At 38.8% G+C, this 15548-nt stretch overlaps 1 protein-coding gene and 2 long non-coding RNA genes across 3 annotated transcripts; all 3 read right to left on the bottom strand.

The window, feature by feature from the left end:
- Positions 1–8009: 8009 nt before the first annotated feature.
- On the bottom strand, positions 8010–10176 carry LOC113036361 (splicing regulatory glutamine/lysine-rich protein 1-like). Its single transcript, XM_026192678.1, has 4 exons — positions 10056–10176; positions 9796–9884; positions 9412–9606; positions 8010–8369 (listed from the first exon to the last, which is right to left on the bottom strand). The coding sequence occupies exons 1-4, from the start codon at positions 10075–10077 to the stop codon at positions 8364–8366; spliced, it is 312 nt and encodes a 103-aa protein (XP_026048463.1). The 5' UTR covers positions 10078–10176; the 3' UTR covers positions 8010–8363.
- Positions 10177–12573: 2397 nt separating this feature from the next.
- LOC113035843 (uncharacterized) lies at positions 12574–12777 on the bottom strand. Its single transcript, XR_003274391.1, has 2 exons — positions 12743–12777; positions 12574–12644 (listed from the first exon to the last, which is right to left on the bottom strand). It is a non-coding gene; the product is annotated as an uncharacterized LOC113035843 (long non-coding RNA).
- Positions 12778–12915: 138 nt separating this feature from the next.
- Positions 12916–13082, bottom strand: LOC113037018 (uncharacterized). The gene is made up of 2 exons (XR_003274541.1): positions 13051–13082; positions 12916–12972 (listed from the first exon to the last, which is right to left on the bottom strand). It is a non-coding gene; the product is annotated as an uncharacterized LOC113037018 (long non-coding RNA).
- Between the last annotated feature and the right edge of the window lie 2466 nt (positions 13083–15548).

Here is a 15548-nt window from a genome sequence, read left to right as displayed (position 1 = left end):
ACTACACGAGACACTAATATCAAAATATAGAGCGCTTAATAAATGCAATAGAGTCCCTGTCATAAAGCACACATATTTTAGAAATTTCTAAAAAAATAAATAAGTCAAATAATAAAAGTGCTATGCCATTATTTTTAGACAAATAAAAAACTGAAAACTTTTTGACAGTCTCATTTCTTATTGAATTTCAAATAGTTTCCAGCTGTTTCCAGAGACTTGAATCTTTTCGTTGCATCTTTCGTTGCATCTTTCGTAGCTTTTATTTTGGTATTTCCGTTGATCCGTACAATACATTTGCATATTAGCCTAAACATTTAGGTTTAACATTTAACATTTAGCATTTAGATTTAACATTAAATATTTAGATTTAACATTTAACATTTAGATTTAAATATAATATTTAGATTTAACATTTAACATTTAGATTTAACATTTAACATTTAGATTTAAATATAATATTTAGATTTAACATTTAACATTTAGATTTAACATTTAACATTTAGATTTAACATTTAACATTTAGATTTAAATATAATATTTAGATTTAACATTTAACATTTAGATTTAACATTTAACATTTAGATTTAATATTTAACATTTAGATTTAACATTTAACATTTAGATTTAATATTTAACATTTAGATTTAATATTTAACATTTGATGAAAAATTACAAATATTTTACTAAATGTTGTAAAAATTTACTCGAAAAAATATGTTTTTGTAAGGTTTTGAGCTAAATGTGGAAAAATGTTGCCGTTAATTTCAGCATGTTTCACTTTACAAACGGCGCCCCATATTGTCTTGAAGTGGTCATGTGATTGGCTTGCCACGACTACTTTATTCTTCCTCAGTCAAACAGCAGCACTCGTGCGATTGTTTTGCCCCCTTAGCTCCAGGTGTTGTGCTAGACCAGACCTTCACAAAGTGTGGGGCAGAGCCATTGGGGGGGGGGGGGGGGGGGGGGGGGGGGCACGGTATGTAAAGGGGGAAAAAACAAAAAAACAGGGCTTGGACACTGCTAGCATAATGGACAGGTTTTTGACGGGGCTCCCACACAAATGCAAAGGAGGAGATGAAGCATCGCTGAATGTTTCTAAACCAACTTCATTCTAAGCCAAAGACTAGAAAATATGGTGAAGCTTATCTTCCCTTTGGCTTCACCTGCACAAGTGCCGAGGTAGGTCTCCCAGGCAGAATTGGTTTTCCCTTCGTCGGGAGCAGCGCTGGGCTCTCCAAATCACGGACAAACAGTATCCCACATTCTTGATTTTTAGTTCACAAACACTTGTTGTAATGACTAACTACTCCTGACATTTTGGAGATGTTAGCTCTTTATACAGTAAAGTTACAGTGGGATACAAATAACATCAGGCTGATCCTGCCACCATTTATTCCCCCGGTTCAAATCACGGACAAACAGCATCCAACAGTTGTTTATGTTGTTGAACCTTTTTTGCAGAGGGATTGAAAAATGTATTGATAGCAATGTTGAATATTATTACACCGGAAAAAAACAATTACACGTAAAATAATCACACCGTGAGGCCTCTGCCTTTGTAAATAAAGGAACAGTAGCTGCATGTGTGTATGTAAGCGTGTAAAACCTGCAGATTGTCAGATTAACAGTATTTTGTCTCTACCTGCTATTCTGCAATTCATCTCATGTAAACGATAACGTGGCGCACAGCCTGACGTGAAAAAAGGCACATACCTTTGACGTTGCATGATGAATTCTGTATTCCTCGTCCACACCTAAACGCAAAAAAGGAGTTTTAAAAAAATCTCCGTTTTCGGTGATTCGAAACGCCGTTTACATGTGGAAGAAAGGTCCAAACGCATAGAAACAGCTGCGTTTTCAAAAATACCCGTGTAGGTGTGCACGTAGCGTAAAAGAGTTAGTAGTTTATTTTCTTACTAAATGTAATTTATTGCAGATTACTTGTATTTGCTTAATTGTTTAATAAATGTTTGAGGTATGAAATAAACCGCAATGGAGCAAAATATGGGTGTGTTTGGTTAGAGGATGTGTTTGTGCGTGCGTGTGCGCGCGCGCGGGGGGGGGGGGGGCGAACATTTTTCTTGTAAAACAAAGGGGGGCCTAGCAAAAAAAGTTTGGGAACCACTGTGCTAGACAGTGATCGTGATTACCATCAGTGGGAGCGCGCGCAGCTGCTTAAAGTTGTAGCTCCAGATTACTTATGTAGTCAGCTACTTCCGTGCAACTGATAGAAGACGCAGTAAGCTGAACACAGCTTCAACCGTCTGTTTGTTGAAAAATAGTAACAGACCGCATTTTCTTGTTAGTAACTGTAACGGCGTTGTAACGATAGGAATAGTAATTAGTTTATTACTCGTTGCTGAAAAAAGTAACGCCGTTAGTAACGCCGTTACTTGTAACGCCGTTATTCCCATCACTGATAACGACCCTATCTAAATACCAGTAACGATTAACGTGTTCCTGATTCTGGCATAATAACTAGTTACCATGCTCGTTACCACAATAATAACGTAGTTATTATAACGCGTTAGTCCCTACACTGGCGGTATGTGGGCCATGTGTAAGCACATTGTGTGGGCCAGATCTGGCCCATACCAATTTTGCTATGTGGGGATCAGGCTGGTGGTATAATGGTGTGGAGGACCAACTGAGTATTATTTAAATACTAGGGGTGCAACGATACACAAAATTCACGGTTCGGTTCAGTTCGATACTTTGGTGTCACGGTTCAATATTTTTTCAATACAAAAAAAATGTTCATGCCTTTTTAATTTGTCATTTATTAAAATTATAAATATATATTTTAACTCAAAAGTACAGTTTTTAAATTGAATGCTGCTGAAACAAAAGTAATTAAAAAAATAAATATATCTCAGGGCTCTCAAAATTTCAAAATCCCTGGTAGCCCTTCGGGCAGGGACTCTTCAGTTTTTGGTAGCCCAAAATAAATGTAAGTAGCCCGAATAAAAAAGAGAGCAATTTTTTGATTGATGTTTTGTTTCCTTTACAATATTATACTTTAATGTATAATATTGTAAAGGAAACAAAACATTAATCAAAAAATTGTTGAAAAACAAATTACAACATTGTATTACAATCATCAACTCAAATACTTGGTTCTAATTGAACAGAAATTTCTATGAACTTGTAAGAACTGTGTAGAACATGAATCAGTCTGTGTCATATCCTGAATTTGAAATTTCCACTGAAGTCACGGGTAAGAGACAAGTGGAACCAAGATCTAGGCCATTTGCTTTTTGAAGTTTGCAAAGACTGCTAAATTTTGCCAGTGGTAGTTCACTCTTTGCAACATAGTATGCTGTTCTAAACAGATTTTTCAGGTTTATTTTTAGTATGTTATTTGCAATTGGTGTTTGTTCTGGGAAAGATATTGCAGACTGAGCAATAATGCATTTCTTGCATTGCTCATGGGTTCTACTGGGGGCCTTTCTTAAAATGACTGGTCCCAGTAACAAAGGCGCTTGTCGACTCAGGAATCGAGAGAAAACCAACAACACACCCGGAGGAACATTATGTTATTTACACGGGTGCACATAAGTGGTCTGCATGTGCGCATTCGCTGTCAAAATAAAAGACGCGCACCAGATAAGAAGTTGCAACGCGCGTTTGCGTCCATATAAAAAGCACTGTTTTTGTCCGCTAGAGTGGGATTTTCACGGCACATTCCGCACCACATCTCTGTGCGTTCATCATTTGTTTGAAGCCAGCTCACCTCCTGCAACCACTTTTCCGAGAATACGTGCTTCTTTTGTGGTTCGGACTCCTTCTGACATTTCTTTGGAGGTGGAAGAACACCAAAGTAATTGCTTAAAGGAGCTTCTTCGACATCTTTAAGAGTTCTAAACAAATGTCTGTCCTCCTCCAGAAAATCTTATATATGCAAACACGCGTTGCAACTTCATATCTTGTGCGCGTTTTTTTTATTTTATTTTGACAGCGAATGCGCACCTGCGGACCATTTATGTGCAGCCCCGGTTATATAGCTCGTCATATTGCAGCCACAGAAATTCTTTTGTCCATGAAACCATAAAGCTGCACTTTCTTTTCGCCTTATAGTCTGATTTGTCATAACTTTTCCGTTTTGTGGTAAGCTTTTCTTTGGCTGTCACTTCTTCACCCTGACCTGTCTTATTTGGCTCAGCAGAACTAAAATATATATCCTGCTGCTTTTACACACACACACATAACGGTCAGCGATTCTCTGCGCGATCAACCTCTCACATGTTTAAGCTTGCTGCGGGAGATTTCACTTGTCATGTTTGCATAGTAAGCTAATGATTGATAAGACGATATCAGAGGAATTGGTGCGCAAATTATCATCACTCACCAATCAGTACTGTCGCTCTCTATACACAGTTCACCCGATTGCAAAGTGAAAGCAAAAAACAAGCGCAAATTCAAACGCGATTTCAATATGTCACATATTGACAGTGGCTCACCGATGCCAATGACATAATTACCCAGCTACATTTCCGAAAGAATGCAAAAACATTGACATATATTTTTCCTTCCTACCATAGCCCTACGGGCAGGGCAGAGATAGATTTTGGTAGCCCGACTGGAAAAATCGCTAGCCCCGGGACGTCGGGTTAGCGATTTTGCGAGCCCTGTATCTGATTGAGGAATCACTCATCTTTGGAAAAGAGAGTTTATTACAGAGAAATGGCTCTTTCCAAAATAAAAGCAATACTATACACTTCTTCTGGGCTATATTCTCAGCAGCATATTGTAGCGGGTCAGGGCTGTTCGGGGTTCTGTTTGTACAGTTATGTTTTGTTTATGTTGCCATAGTGACGGGTGACGCCCTCTCGATGCGATGGTGTGTTCTTCCGGGGTCAGAGGGCGCCCTGTGTGTTGCTGTTGTTGTTGCTGTGCGGTTGCCGCGCTGAGCAGTTAGCTAGCGGCAGTGTTCTTCTGCAGATGTCAATAAACGGCTGTGCTCCCTGGCTAGCTCACGGAAGCAAGACCAAACGACACCTCCGTCTCCTCCTTGTCTGAGCTCGCCACATTGGTGTCAGAAGTGGGACGATGGTGGCACCCCATGTTCTGACCCAAGTGACTTCAAAAGAAGGCACCTGGACATTTGCAGGACTTTGTGTGGGGTAATGGGGTCGTCGGGGACAACTGACTCCTTAGATGGGGGCTATGTAGCGGGTCAGGACTGTTCGGGGTTCTGTTTGTACAGTTATGTTTTGTTTATGTTGCCATAGTGAAGGGTGACGCCCTCTCACTGCGACGGTGTGTCCTTCCGGGGGCAGAGGGCGCCCTGTGTGTTGTTGTTGTTGTGCGGTTGCCGCGCTGAGCAGTTAGCTAGCGGCAGTGTTCTTCTGCAGATGTCAATAAACGGCTGTGCTCCCTGGCTAGCTCACGGGAAGCAAGACCAAACGACACCTCCGTCTCCACCTTGTCTGAGCTCGCCACAATATTAAACATATCAGGTCCCCATAAGGAGAATCATGTGCTAACGGCTGTCTAAATGACTCGGGTAAAGTTTGAAGCATGCATGCTTGTTGTTTTTGTCTGCTTCCACTTGTCTTTGCACTAGGATGATGTCGGTGTAAATGTGCAGTCATATTCGTTGTGTTCCCACTAGTGCTGTCAGCGTTAATCTCGTTGAAATGACGTTAACGCCACAACACGGCAAATCTCCGTTTACGAGCTACCGCGGATCGCCCCGTGCGTGGGGCTAGATGGCCAACACGTTAACGAGCTAACTGCGCTAACACACTAGTTCCCATCCATGTAATTGAGCATTGCCTGGCACATCCAACATACTGTTTTACTTTAGTCCATGATGCGCTTACCTTCAGGGTCATGAGGGTGGGGGAGGTTCAATTTGCCATGTACATATGCGTACCGAACCGAAAGCACTGTATTGACCGGTTCAATATCGATACGAGTATCGTTGCACCCCTATTAAATACCACAGTCAACCTGAATGTTGTTGCTGATCATGTCCATATTTTGATGGCTGGTTCCAGGAGGGTAGCACACCTGCTCACAAAACTCAGATCATCTCAGTTTTTTGTTTAACATGACAGTGAGTTCACTGTACAGGGTGGGCCATTTATATGGATACACTGTAATAAAATGGGAATGGCCTATTGTGTTGCATTGACAATCCAACACAATGGGCAACACATTGAACACATTTTAAGTGGGCAGAAACTTGTAAATAACTCATGAAAGAATAAAGTTATGTTGAAACCAAGCACAACATTGTTTTTCTTGTGACATTACCAATAAGTTTGAGGTGTCACATGGCCCTCTTCCTATTGAAAAAACAAAAGTTGTATCCAAGATGGCCGACTTCTAAATGGCCACCATGGTCACCACCCATCTTGAGGAGTTTGCCCCCTCACATATACTAATGTGCCACAAACAGGACTTTAATATCACCAACCATTCCCATTTTATTACGGTGTATCCATATAAATGGCCCACCCTGTACTTAAATGGCCTCCACAGTCACCAGATCTTACTCTAATAGAGCTGCTTTGGGATGTGGTGGAACTGGAAATTCACATTATTGATGTGCAGATGACAAATTGTGTTATGCTGACATGGACCAAAAACCCTTGCCAAACGTTTCCAGCAACTTGTTGAATCTGTGAAACAAATAATTTAGGCAATTCTGAAGGAAAAGGGGGTTCAGTCCAATCCCGGCCTAAAATAAGTAATCTGTGTGTGACTTCCTGTGAAAATTTCTCATTTTTCAACAGTGACTATTCTTCTACTCCTGCTGCTTTCTCCATTGTAAATCTGAATCCACAGCCGTGAGTGATTACAAAATCGTGCTGAAAAAGGACTCCTTCTTTTATAATTAGAAGCTCTAATCAGCCACTGGCTCCATCAATCACTGAATCCCAGAGTCCTTTTGCAAGCTGAATGGAGGAGTATTTTTTTAACTTTTAAAAAACATTCACTTCTACCTCTGATCTTTTTGTCTCTGGTAAATTATAAAAAGTGAAAGTGTTAGTGCAGTTTTGGAAAATTTTGAAAAGTCACCGGACAAGACGTTTAAATGTAAACTTGGTCAAGTCTTCAGATGCATGTCGACAAGTAGTCATAATGATAAAACATAAGGTGAAGGGAAAGAAAATTAAATGAGCAGTGGGGCACAGTTTAAAAATGAACCTGTCTGGTTCCGATCGTTTGTCAACGTGAAGTGTGCTTCACAGCTTGTCCGCATCTTCCAACCACAAAAAAGGGACACAGCCTACTTTTACTGGCTGCTTAAACTTCATGAGTTAAGTCACAAAAGTAGATTTTTTTCTTTGTTAATGGGTTTCTTGTATGACCAGATTATCATAGGGTTTTTACCTTACTATATAAAGTGCCTTGAGGTGACTGTTATTGTGATTTGATGCTACATAAATAGCACTGAACAGAATGTTGTAATTGCTGTATTTGATGACCTGTAATTGGTTTGTCAATGACATCAATGTGTTAAACTGGAAGTTTCTTACATATCTGATCAGTGTCAGGCCAGGCAGAATTTAGGCTGGTGGTCCAATGTCATACCTGCTGAGTATGACTCTTTCTTTCCCACGTCAGTAGTTCTATCAATAATTTAGAGCAGGGATGTGAAACTCATTCTACATCATGGGTCACACACAGCTCACTTTGATGTTAAGTGTCTTTCCATATTTTTTAGGTTTTTGAAGTGTGATCAATTTATTTCTGGGATTTTTTTTTTTTCTAAGATGGCAAATATTTGTTCTTGCTTGTGCACGACTACTCTGCCCTCAACTGATCCATCCATCAACATAGAGGCCAGTTTCCAGGAGGAAAGAAAACACTTAACATTTTACATCAAATGATCTTTAATTCACAGTTTCACAGGAAAACTGCTTCTTTTAGTATACGTACACGCATCTAAATAAAAAAAAACCCATTTACTTAAAAAACAAATTTAAAAATAAAAACCCAACTATTATTCATAAAAGTCACCGGTTTAAGAAGAAATATTCGAGTGGTTTATTTACTTTAGTCCAACTCTTTTTTATTTTACCAAAACAAAAATAAATGACAGTGACAGACAACAACGATCTGTGTATTTTTATTCGTTCTCATAACAGAAAGTATCTTCACATTTTTTTGCTTTATGTGGACATTACTGCCATCTTGTGGTGAAAAACCATACAGGCCAGGAGTGGAAAAAAATGGGGGTAAATCCTGCAGACCTACTGTTTGTTGTCAGAACATTAATTTCCAGGAATCATCGGTTTTGTGTACTTGAGACATCAACAGAAGGACAAAAAGAAAAACTGGCACACTCACTTAGTCGACAGATGATATTATAAAAAGACTAACATAGCAGTTTGGTCCCCGAAGAAGCATCAGTCCTGAAATGACAAAGGGAATAATCCCGTTACTGCTGAAAGGAAACAATGATTTATAAAGGAACACTTTAAAAGCCGGGGGGAGGGCAGGAATATTGGGAAATGTAATCAGGTCACGACTGATCCAAGTGTGGCACAGCTCTCATATCATCTGACCAGTTTCCTCTTCTGTAACACACTGGCTCATATGCGTGTAAGTCTTTTCATACAAATGTGAGCAACATGATTCTTAAAATAAAAGTGCAAGTCAGAGAAAAGGAATTCCTCTGAAAGACGAAAGAGTAGGTGTTCCCCTGCTGCGGGTTAGTCAGTCAGATCTGATCACAGTCTGAGCTCTTTAGCACACAAAGAGAGCTGGGTGTGTCTCATCTTGTTAAACTGCAAGTACTGGTAAGGCTGGTTATGGCTGTTCCATAGGAACCAAAGATTCGGCGGATAAGGGTTAGGGTTAGGGTTAGAGCAGAGGTGTGACAGGTTTGTTACAAGTTTAGCTGCAGGTTTATAACTACAGAGACACGTTCACACACTGAGCACTGACAGCTATGTGGAGGTGGCCTGTGTGTGTTCACTGTGCCAGCCCCGGTCATTTTAGTTACCTAAAACTAAAAACAAAAACTAGATGGGGAGAAAAGACTTTAATGAACTAAAATAAAAATTAAAAATAAACCTTTGAAAAAAATATTTTGTGAGCTTGGAAAAGGTGAATCACAAAAAAGAAATTACCTACTGTCCTAAATACATTCCTTCCAATAAAATAATAATAATAATAATAATAATAATAATACAAACTACACTAAAACAAGAGAATCCACCCTGGAAAATAACTTCAACTAAACCGAATTAAATACAAAAAGAAATCAAAATAAAAACCAATTAGAAAAATACGAAAACTATAACGACTTTGGCTACAAAATACTAATAATAAATACAAATAATAATAATAATAACAACAACAACAATAATAATAAAAATCAACTAAAACCACTTTGCCTGATCAGGAGATGAGGAAGTGATCCCTGAAACTAAACCGTACAGGTACACCTACCTCATCACTGCTGGAAGATTTGCCTCCATGCTTCTTCTCCTTTTTCTTTTTCTCCTTCTTCTTCTCACCATGTTCCTTGCTGTGAGACTTGTCCTTATCCTTGTCCTTATGCTTGTCCTTGTCCTTATGCTTGTCCTTGTCCTTACTTCCAGACTTGTCCTTGTCCTTACTTCCAGACTTGTCTTTGCTGCCTTCCTAAAAATATACAAAGTTTACAATTAATAAATAGTTTTTTTTTATGTCGTGATTATTGTAGTTAATCAAAAGTAAGGAAATACGAGAAAAACCGGTTTACAAGAGGAGATGTCAATTCTCGTCACCGTGTTTATGCAACTCCCATCCGTAGCGCACATTTTGTTCTGGAAAGCGAATTAAAAGTCTTACCTTGTCCTTATCTTTGTTCTTGCCCCAGGGCAAATTGAGTTCATCTTTCTGTGCTTCCTCCTTCTTTATCTCCTCGTCCTTACCCGCAGCTGCCAAAGACAAAGATGGGACAGGGTTTTAAGGACCATGTGTCCACATATCGCAATATGGAGCGCAAAACCTGTTCGCAGGTTTTGCGCGAACAAAAGCGCAAAATCTTCGAACAACAGAAGAGTGCAGCTAAAGAAAAAAAAACACGTAAAGCTGCAATATATTTTTACCTTCTGACAGATCGAAACTCATTGTGACTATTACTTATGCGCCTCTTCTCTCCGATTCCGAAACAGACTCTGTCAGCGAGCTCTCGCTGCTACTACTTTTCAGGAAATCTGGAGTGACCGACCGCACCTAAGTCACGTGTTCAACACCGCACCACGCCCCGCAAACGCAGTTCGTTCTTGCGGTGAGGTGAGAGGGAGACGTTGTGAGGTAGTGTTATATTTCTTATTTGTGCGTATTTGATACATAACCTTGCTCGCTGGCCTGTCCACCGTCCACCTGCTTCCCCCACATCAGCTGCGATAAGCTCCATCCCTCCTACCATCCTCTCGGATAGTCCCTCTCCTCTTTATTTCAAGGATGCAACAGTGTCCATGTTTTTCAAAATGACTTAAAAATTTGGATTATTCTGACTACAGAATAGTTTTCAACCCTTCCATGATCTTTTAAAGAAGAGGTAGATCATGTTCATATATGTCTTCTTCTTTGGATGATAGAGCTTTAACCTGCAATTGTGGATGGCACAGTGAACTGTGCTCACAGACAATGATTTCTGGAAGTGGTCCTGAGCCTGTGCAGTGATTTCCATGACCTGTAGTTATGTCACATGCTATAATATTACACATCTAAAACAGAAGATGGCACCAGAGCTTCTGTAACATAAATTTTATGCAATATATTCAGACTTTCTTTCTATATATTCAGGATTCATTTGATTTATTCATTCACTATATTTGAGTTTTAATTCAATATATACAGGCTTTCATTTAATTTATTTGAGGCTAATTCCATGTATAGATACACATACATATTGGAATCTCAAATACTGTGTGACAATGGCACTGCTGCTTTCTGAAAGACATATGGCTTGTGCTGCCTTGCTCTTAACTCCATGCAGCAGCAAAAGCCATTGGGTCTGGGGGAACACCTGCGCGTGTCACAACTGTGTCCCACTGTAACATAAATTCGGGCAACCATAATTACTGGGGCACATGGTCCACATGGGTCCAAAAATGACACAGCACAACACACATTTAAAACCATATGCTCAACCTAGTAATCAGTGCAGTGCATACCGCTTTCTATGTCAAGGGGTAACAGAGGTGATCAATTGTGGTTCAGCAATTGAATGGAGTTGCTAAAGAATAAAGCAACTCCTTTTATCTTTTATAATTTGTATTTCCTGACAGTAGTTTAGAGTAGTTACATGTATAAAATATTTACATTGTAATTAACTGTAGATATAGAATTTACTGCTTATAATGAAAGCAGCCTCTAGTAGAAAGTGCTGATGCACCAACTAGTAATAATAACAGCAAACACAAACCACAAACATGAATTCATGCTCTTTTATTTCTCAAACCTTTAACCTGTTGTGATCATAAATTGACATTTCCTCCACCAATTGACAAGTTTACAACTGTCAATTGTAAACTTGTCAATTTTAAAAACACAAATCTTTTCTCTCTAATCAAGCGGTGTATTTATTTTGTAAAATTTACTCCAATGAAATCATGACCCAAGGTAACATCATTAAAGCATTCATGATTACATTTAAGTGCTTCCATTGTGATGTAGGCCAGATTTTGGCTGATAACTAAGATCTATGAAATCTTAATATTGGTAAGGTCTGGGCCCTGACAGCAGATCCTTTGAGGTGAAGTGACTAGTGGAGTGTGTCGTGCTGTCTCCAGTCTTCTTCGGGGTGCCCATCAGGCTCTCCATGTAGCTGGGACGTTTGATTACAAGGGATGGCTTGGTGGCAGCTGAAGAACTCACAGGATGCAGCTTCAAGGCGGGAGATGTAAGAGACACATTGGGAGTATCACTTGGCTTGGAGCTGGCAGAAGGTCCACCACCACCTGAGGCTGAAATGCTGGTTTTAGAGTGGCTGCTTTGCTCACCATCAAGGTGGTCCTGGAAATGAACATTAACAATCCATTTTGAACATTTTTAGATTAAAAGCTTTTTTTGTTGTTTCTATTGATTTCACTTCCCGAGGAGCCAAAACTTCGGTAAAAAAGAATAACACTAAAATTATTATTTGTCATTTTTCTTTCATATAATCTGATGATATTAGCATGTTACAGGTCATTTTACCTGTTCCTCCCTTTTCTCACTCTCCTCCTTTTTATTTTCCTTGTCGCTGTCACTACCAGAGGAGCCTGAACTGGAGCTTGAGTCCTGCTCAGAGAGGAAGCATTAGAAACTCATCAACTCACAAATATGATTACCAAAATGAGCAGAGACACTTTTTTTTCCCATCACACAGAGTAGAACTACCTTCTTTTTGTCTTTCTTCTTCTTGTCTTTCTTCTTTTTCTTCTTCTTGTCATCATCACTGCTGGAAGAAGAACCCGAAGAGGAACTGGAATCCTGGGATGTAAATATGATAGTGAGGTCACACAATCATAAGACGGATAGGAACCAGAGTTTTGAAAATATACAAAGGAGGAGGAGGCAGTGAGTCCACTCTTCTTTACCTTTTTCTTGTCTTTCTTCTTCTTTTTCTTCTTATCCTTCTTCTTCTTTTTCTTCTTATCATCATCACTAGAAGAATCACTTGAGGAGCTTGATGAAGAAGAAGAATCCTGGACAAAAAACAAGGAACATATTTCATTTAGAGGAATTACAGTAGCTTATAAATAAATAAAGTCAACCTAAAACCTTAAAGTGGATGGCCCCTCACCTTCTTTTTCTTCTTCTTCTTCTTCTTGTCCTTCTTCTTCTTCTTCTTCTTTTTCTAAATACGAAAACGAAGACTCAATTTAAATTGTGCAATCTTCTATCTTTCATCATTTTGAGTGCGGCAAATGTGTTTGCAAAGACGAAAATGGCAATTTTTGTAGATGTTCTTCTCACCTTGTCATCATCACTATCGGAGGAAGAAGAGGAGCTGTCATCAGAAGAGCTAGAATCCTAGAAAGTGCATCAGTCAGTCAGTAACAGAAATACACGATTTTCTGTAAAATATATATTTAGACTTTTTCTAGCCACCTTCTTCTTCTTCTTCTTTGTCTGCTTCTTCTTCTTTTTCTTCTTCTTTTTCTTCTTTTCATCTTCACTATCAGAGGAAGAAGAAGAAGAAGAAGAAGAGCTGGAATCCTGTAAAAGAGTTGAACAATTACAAGTTTAATTTATTATTATTAGTATATATTATTATTAGTAGTAGTACTGTTATTAGAGTTCTGTATGGGTAGCTGACAATCTTTTACCTTTTTCTTTTTCATTTTCTTCTTTTTGTCCTTCTCTTCCCCTCCTCCTTCATCATCACTCAGGTTGCCATCCTCAGGTACTGCCTCTACTCCCCCTGCTAGACAGGAAACATCATTGCCATCAATACCATTGCCAATGCCATCAATGCTATTTGATCTATGTAAGAGCTAGAGAAGCATACATACCAGCCAATGTAGAGGAGACTTTGCAATCGTCTGAAGTTTGAAGCTGTCATGGGAAAGGAAAGTAACTATTATATCTTTTTCTTTCTGTCATGCCTTTCTATATAAAACCAGGACGTGGTCACCATGATGTGACCACTCCTGTTTGTAGGCTCCCTAAAGCACTGAGTCAGCTGTAAACATTTAATTTTTCTCAACATGGGGAGAAACCAAGGACACTGAAAACTCCTGTGGAATCATCTTTTCAATGAAGCAACAAACTCCAGAGCAAGAAAAATTAAACAAAAAAAAAAACTGTAGGTCTTCTGTTAGCCACTTGAGGCTGATCCCAAAAACCTGTCAGCTCCATTAATCTCTCTCAAGCTTTTGTCTCTTGTGCACCGTCATCTTTAGCTATCCCGGTACTTCTTATCTAGGCTAGCAACTTGACAGCCACACAATAAATTTGCACTGAACCATTCTCAGCTTTATCATCTTTTCTGAGTCCAACAGGGCAATCATAATATATAAAAGGAACATCATGCAGTCCTTACTTAAACCTGAAACTGGCAACCGAGAAAAATTATCATGAATAAGTTTGCATCGGCTGTCGCTCTTTTGTTTGCACGTATTGAGTTTGTGCATGCAGGTGTAGTGTGAAAAGTATGCGTGAGCAAATATTTCACCTTGCCAGGAACCTTTTCATCTGGTCCTGGAATCACACCACCTACAAAAATGGAGAAAAGGCAACCAAAAGGATCAACATAATGTAAATGTTTGGCTACTGTGATTTATATTACTGTGCACAAGAGCAAGTAGAAAACACTCACCTGCTGCTGACAGAACAATATCACTCTGCTCTTCATCCTGAAAGAAGACACAGAAGCACACGCACACAGTTAAGCTAAAAAAATAAACTTCACAAACTTTCAAAATGATAAAAGCTGAGTTGTTAGGAATCATTTCCTGATAGTGAAAAGCCAGTGAGAGGGCAAATGTGTTCACTGTGGGCGGGTTATCACAGAGCAACAGGACTGATGCTTTTATTAAACACAAACACAAGTTACTTTACTTTTTTCTCATCGTCCTCCTTCTTCTTGTCCTTTTTCTTTTTCTCCTTGTCACTGTCAGAAGATGAGGATGAAGAGCTGGAATCCTGCATTAAGGAAAAGAAACATCATTCATCTTGTTGTTTAAATAAAGAAATGAAACCCCTATGGTAAGGTTTCTTCTTCATTGTTCATGCCTGGATACTGACTGTATATTTTGTAACGTCATATGAATGTAAGAGGACAACAAACATCCACATCTGTTTTACCTTTTTCTTGTCCTTCTTTTTCTTCTTCTTCTTGTCCTTTTTCTTCTTCTTCTTTTTCTTCTTCTCATCCTCACTATCAGAAGAAGAAGAAGAGGAGGAGCTATTTGAGCTGCAGTCCTGTGGAAAAATGAATATATTTAAAACAAAATATCATCAATGAACTGTGATACAGAAATAGAGAAATTAGTCAGTTGAAAATTAAGAACCTCAGGCATTACCTTCTTCTTTTTCTTCTTCTTGTCCTTTTTCTTCTTCTTTTTCTTCTTGTCATCCTCGCTGTCAGAAGAAGATGAAGAAGAGGAGCTATCTGAGCTGGAGTCCTGTGGAAAAACAAATGTATTTAAAACAAAAAAGTCTTAATGAACTTTTAAACACAAGTGAAATAGAAAGATTAGTCACTTGAAAATTAAGACGCTTGGACAATACCTTCTTCTTTTTCTTTTTCTTGTCCTTGTCCTTTTTCTTCTTCTTTTTTTTCATCTTGTCATCCTCACTGTCAGAAGAGGATGAAGAAGAAGAGCTATCAGAAGACGAGGAGCTGGAGTCCTGTGAAAGGAAAAAATATAGTTAACACACAAAAATCTCTTTAATAAATGAGTTTTAACACAGAAGTAAAATACATTATTCACTTGAAAATTAAGAAACACGGGGAATACCTTCTTCTTTTTCTTCTTCTTCTTGTCTTTTTTCTTCTTCTTTTTCTTCTTGTCATCCTCGCTATCAGAAGAAGAGGAGCTGGAGTCCTGTGAGAAAGGAATAAAAAGTATTCACATAAAATCTATTTCTGTCTGCACATTAAC

Source organism: Astatotilapia calliptera, chromosome 14 (assembly GCF_900246225.1).
Source record: "Astatotilapia calliptera chromosome 14, fAstCal1.2, whole genome shotgun sequence".
In the NCBI taxonomy this organism is placed as follows: Eukaryota; Metazoa; Chordata; class Actinopteri; order Cichliformes; family Cichlidae; genus Astatotilapia; species Astatotilapia calliptera.
The sequence above is the reverse complement of the archived record's forward strand: the minus strand, read 5'-3'. Positions and strand labels throughout refer to the sequence as shown.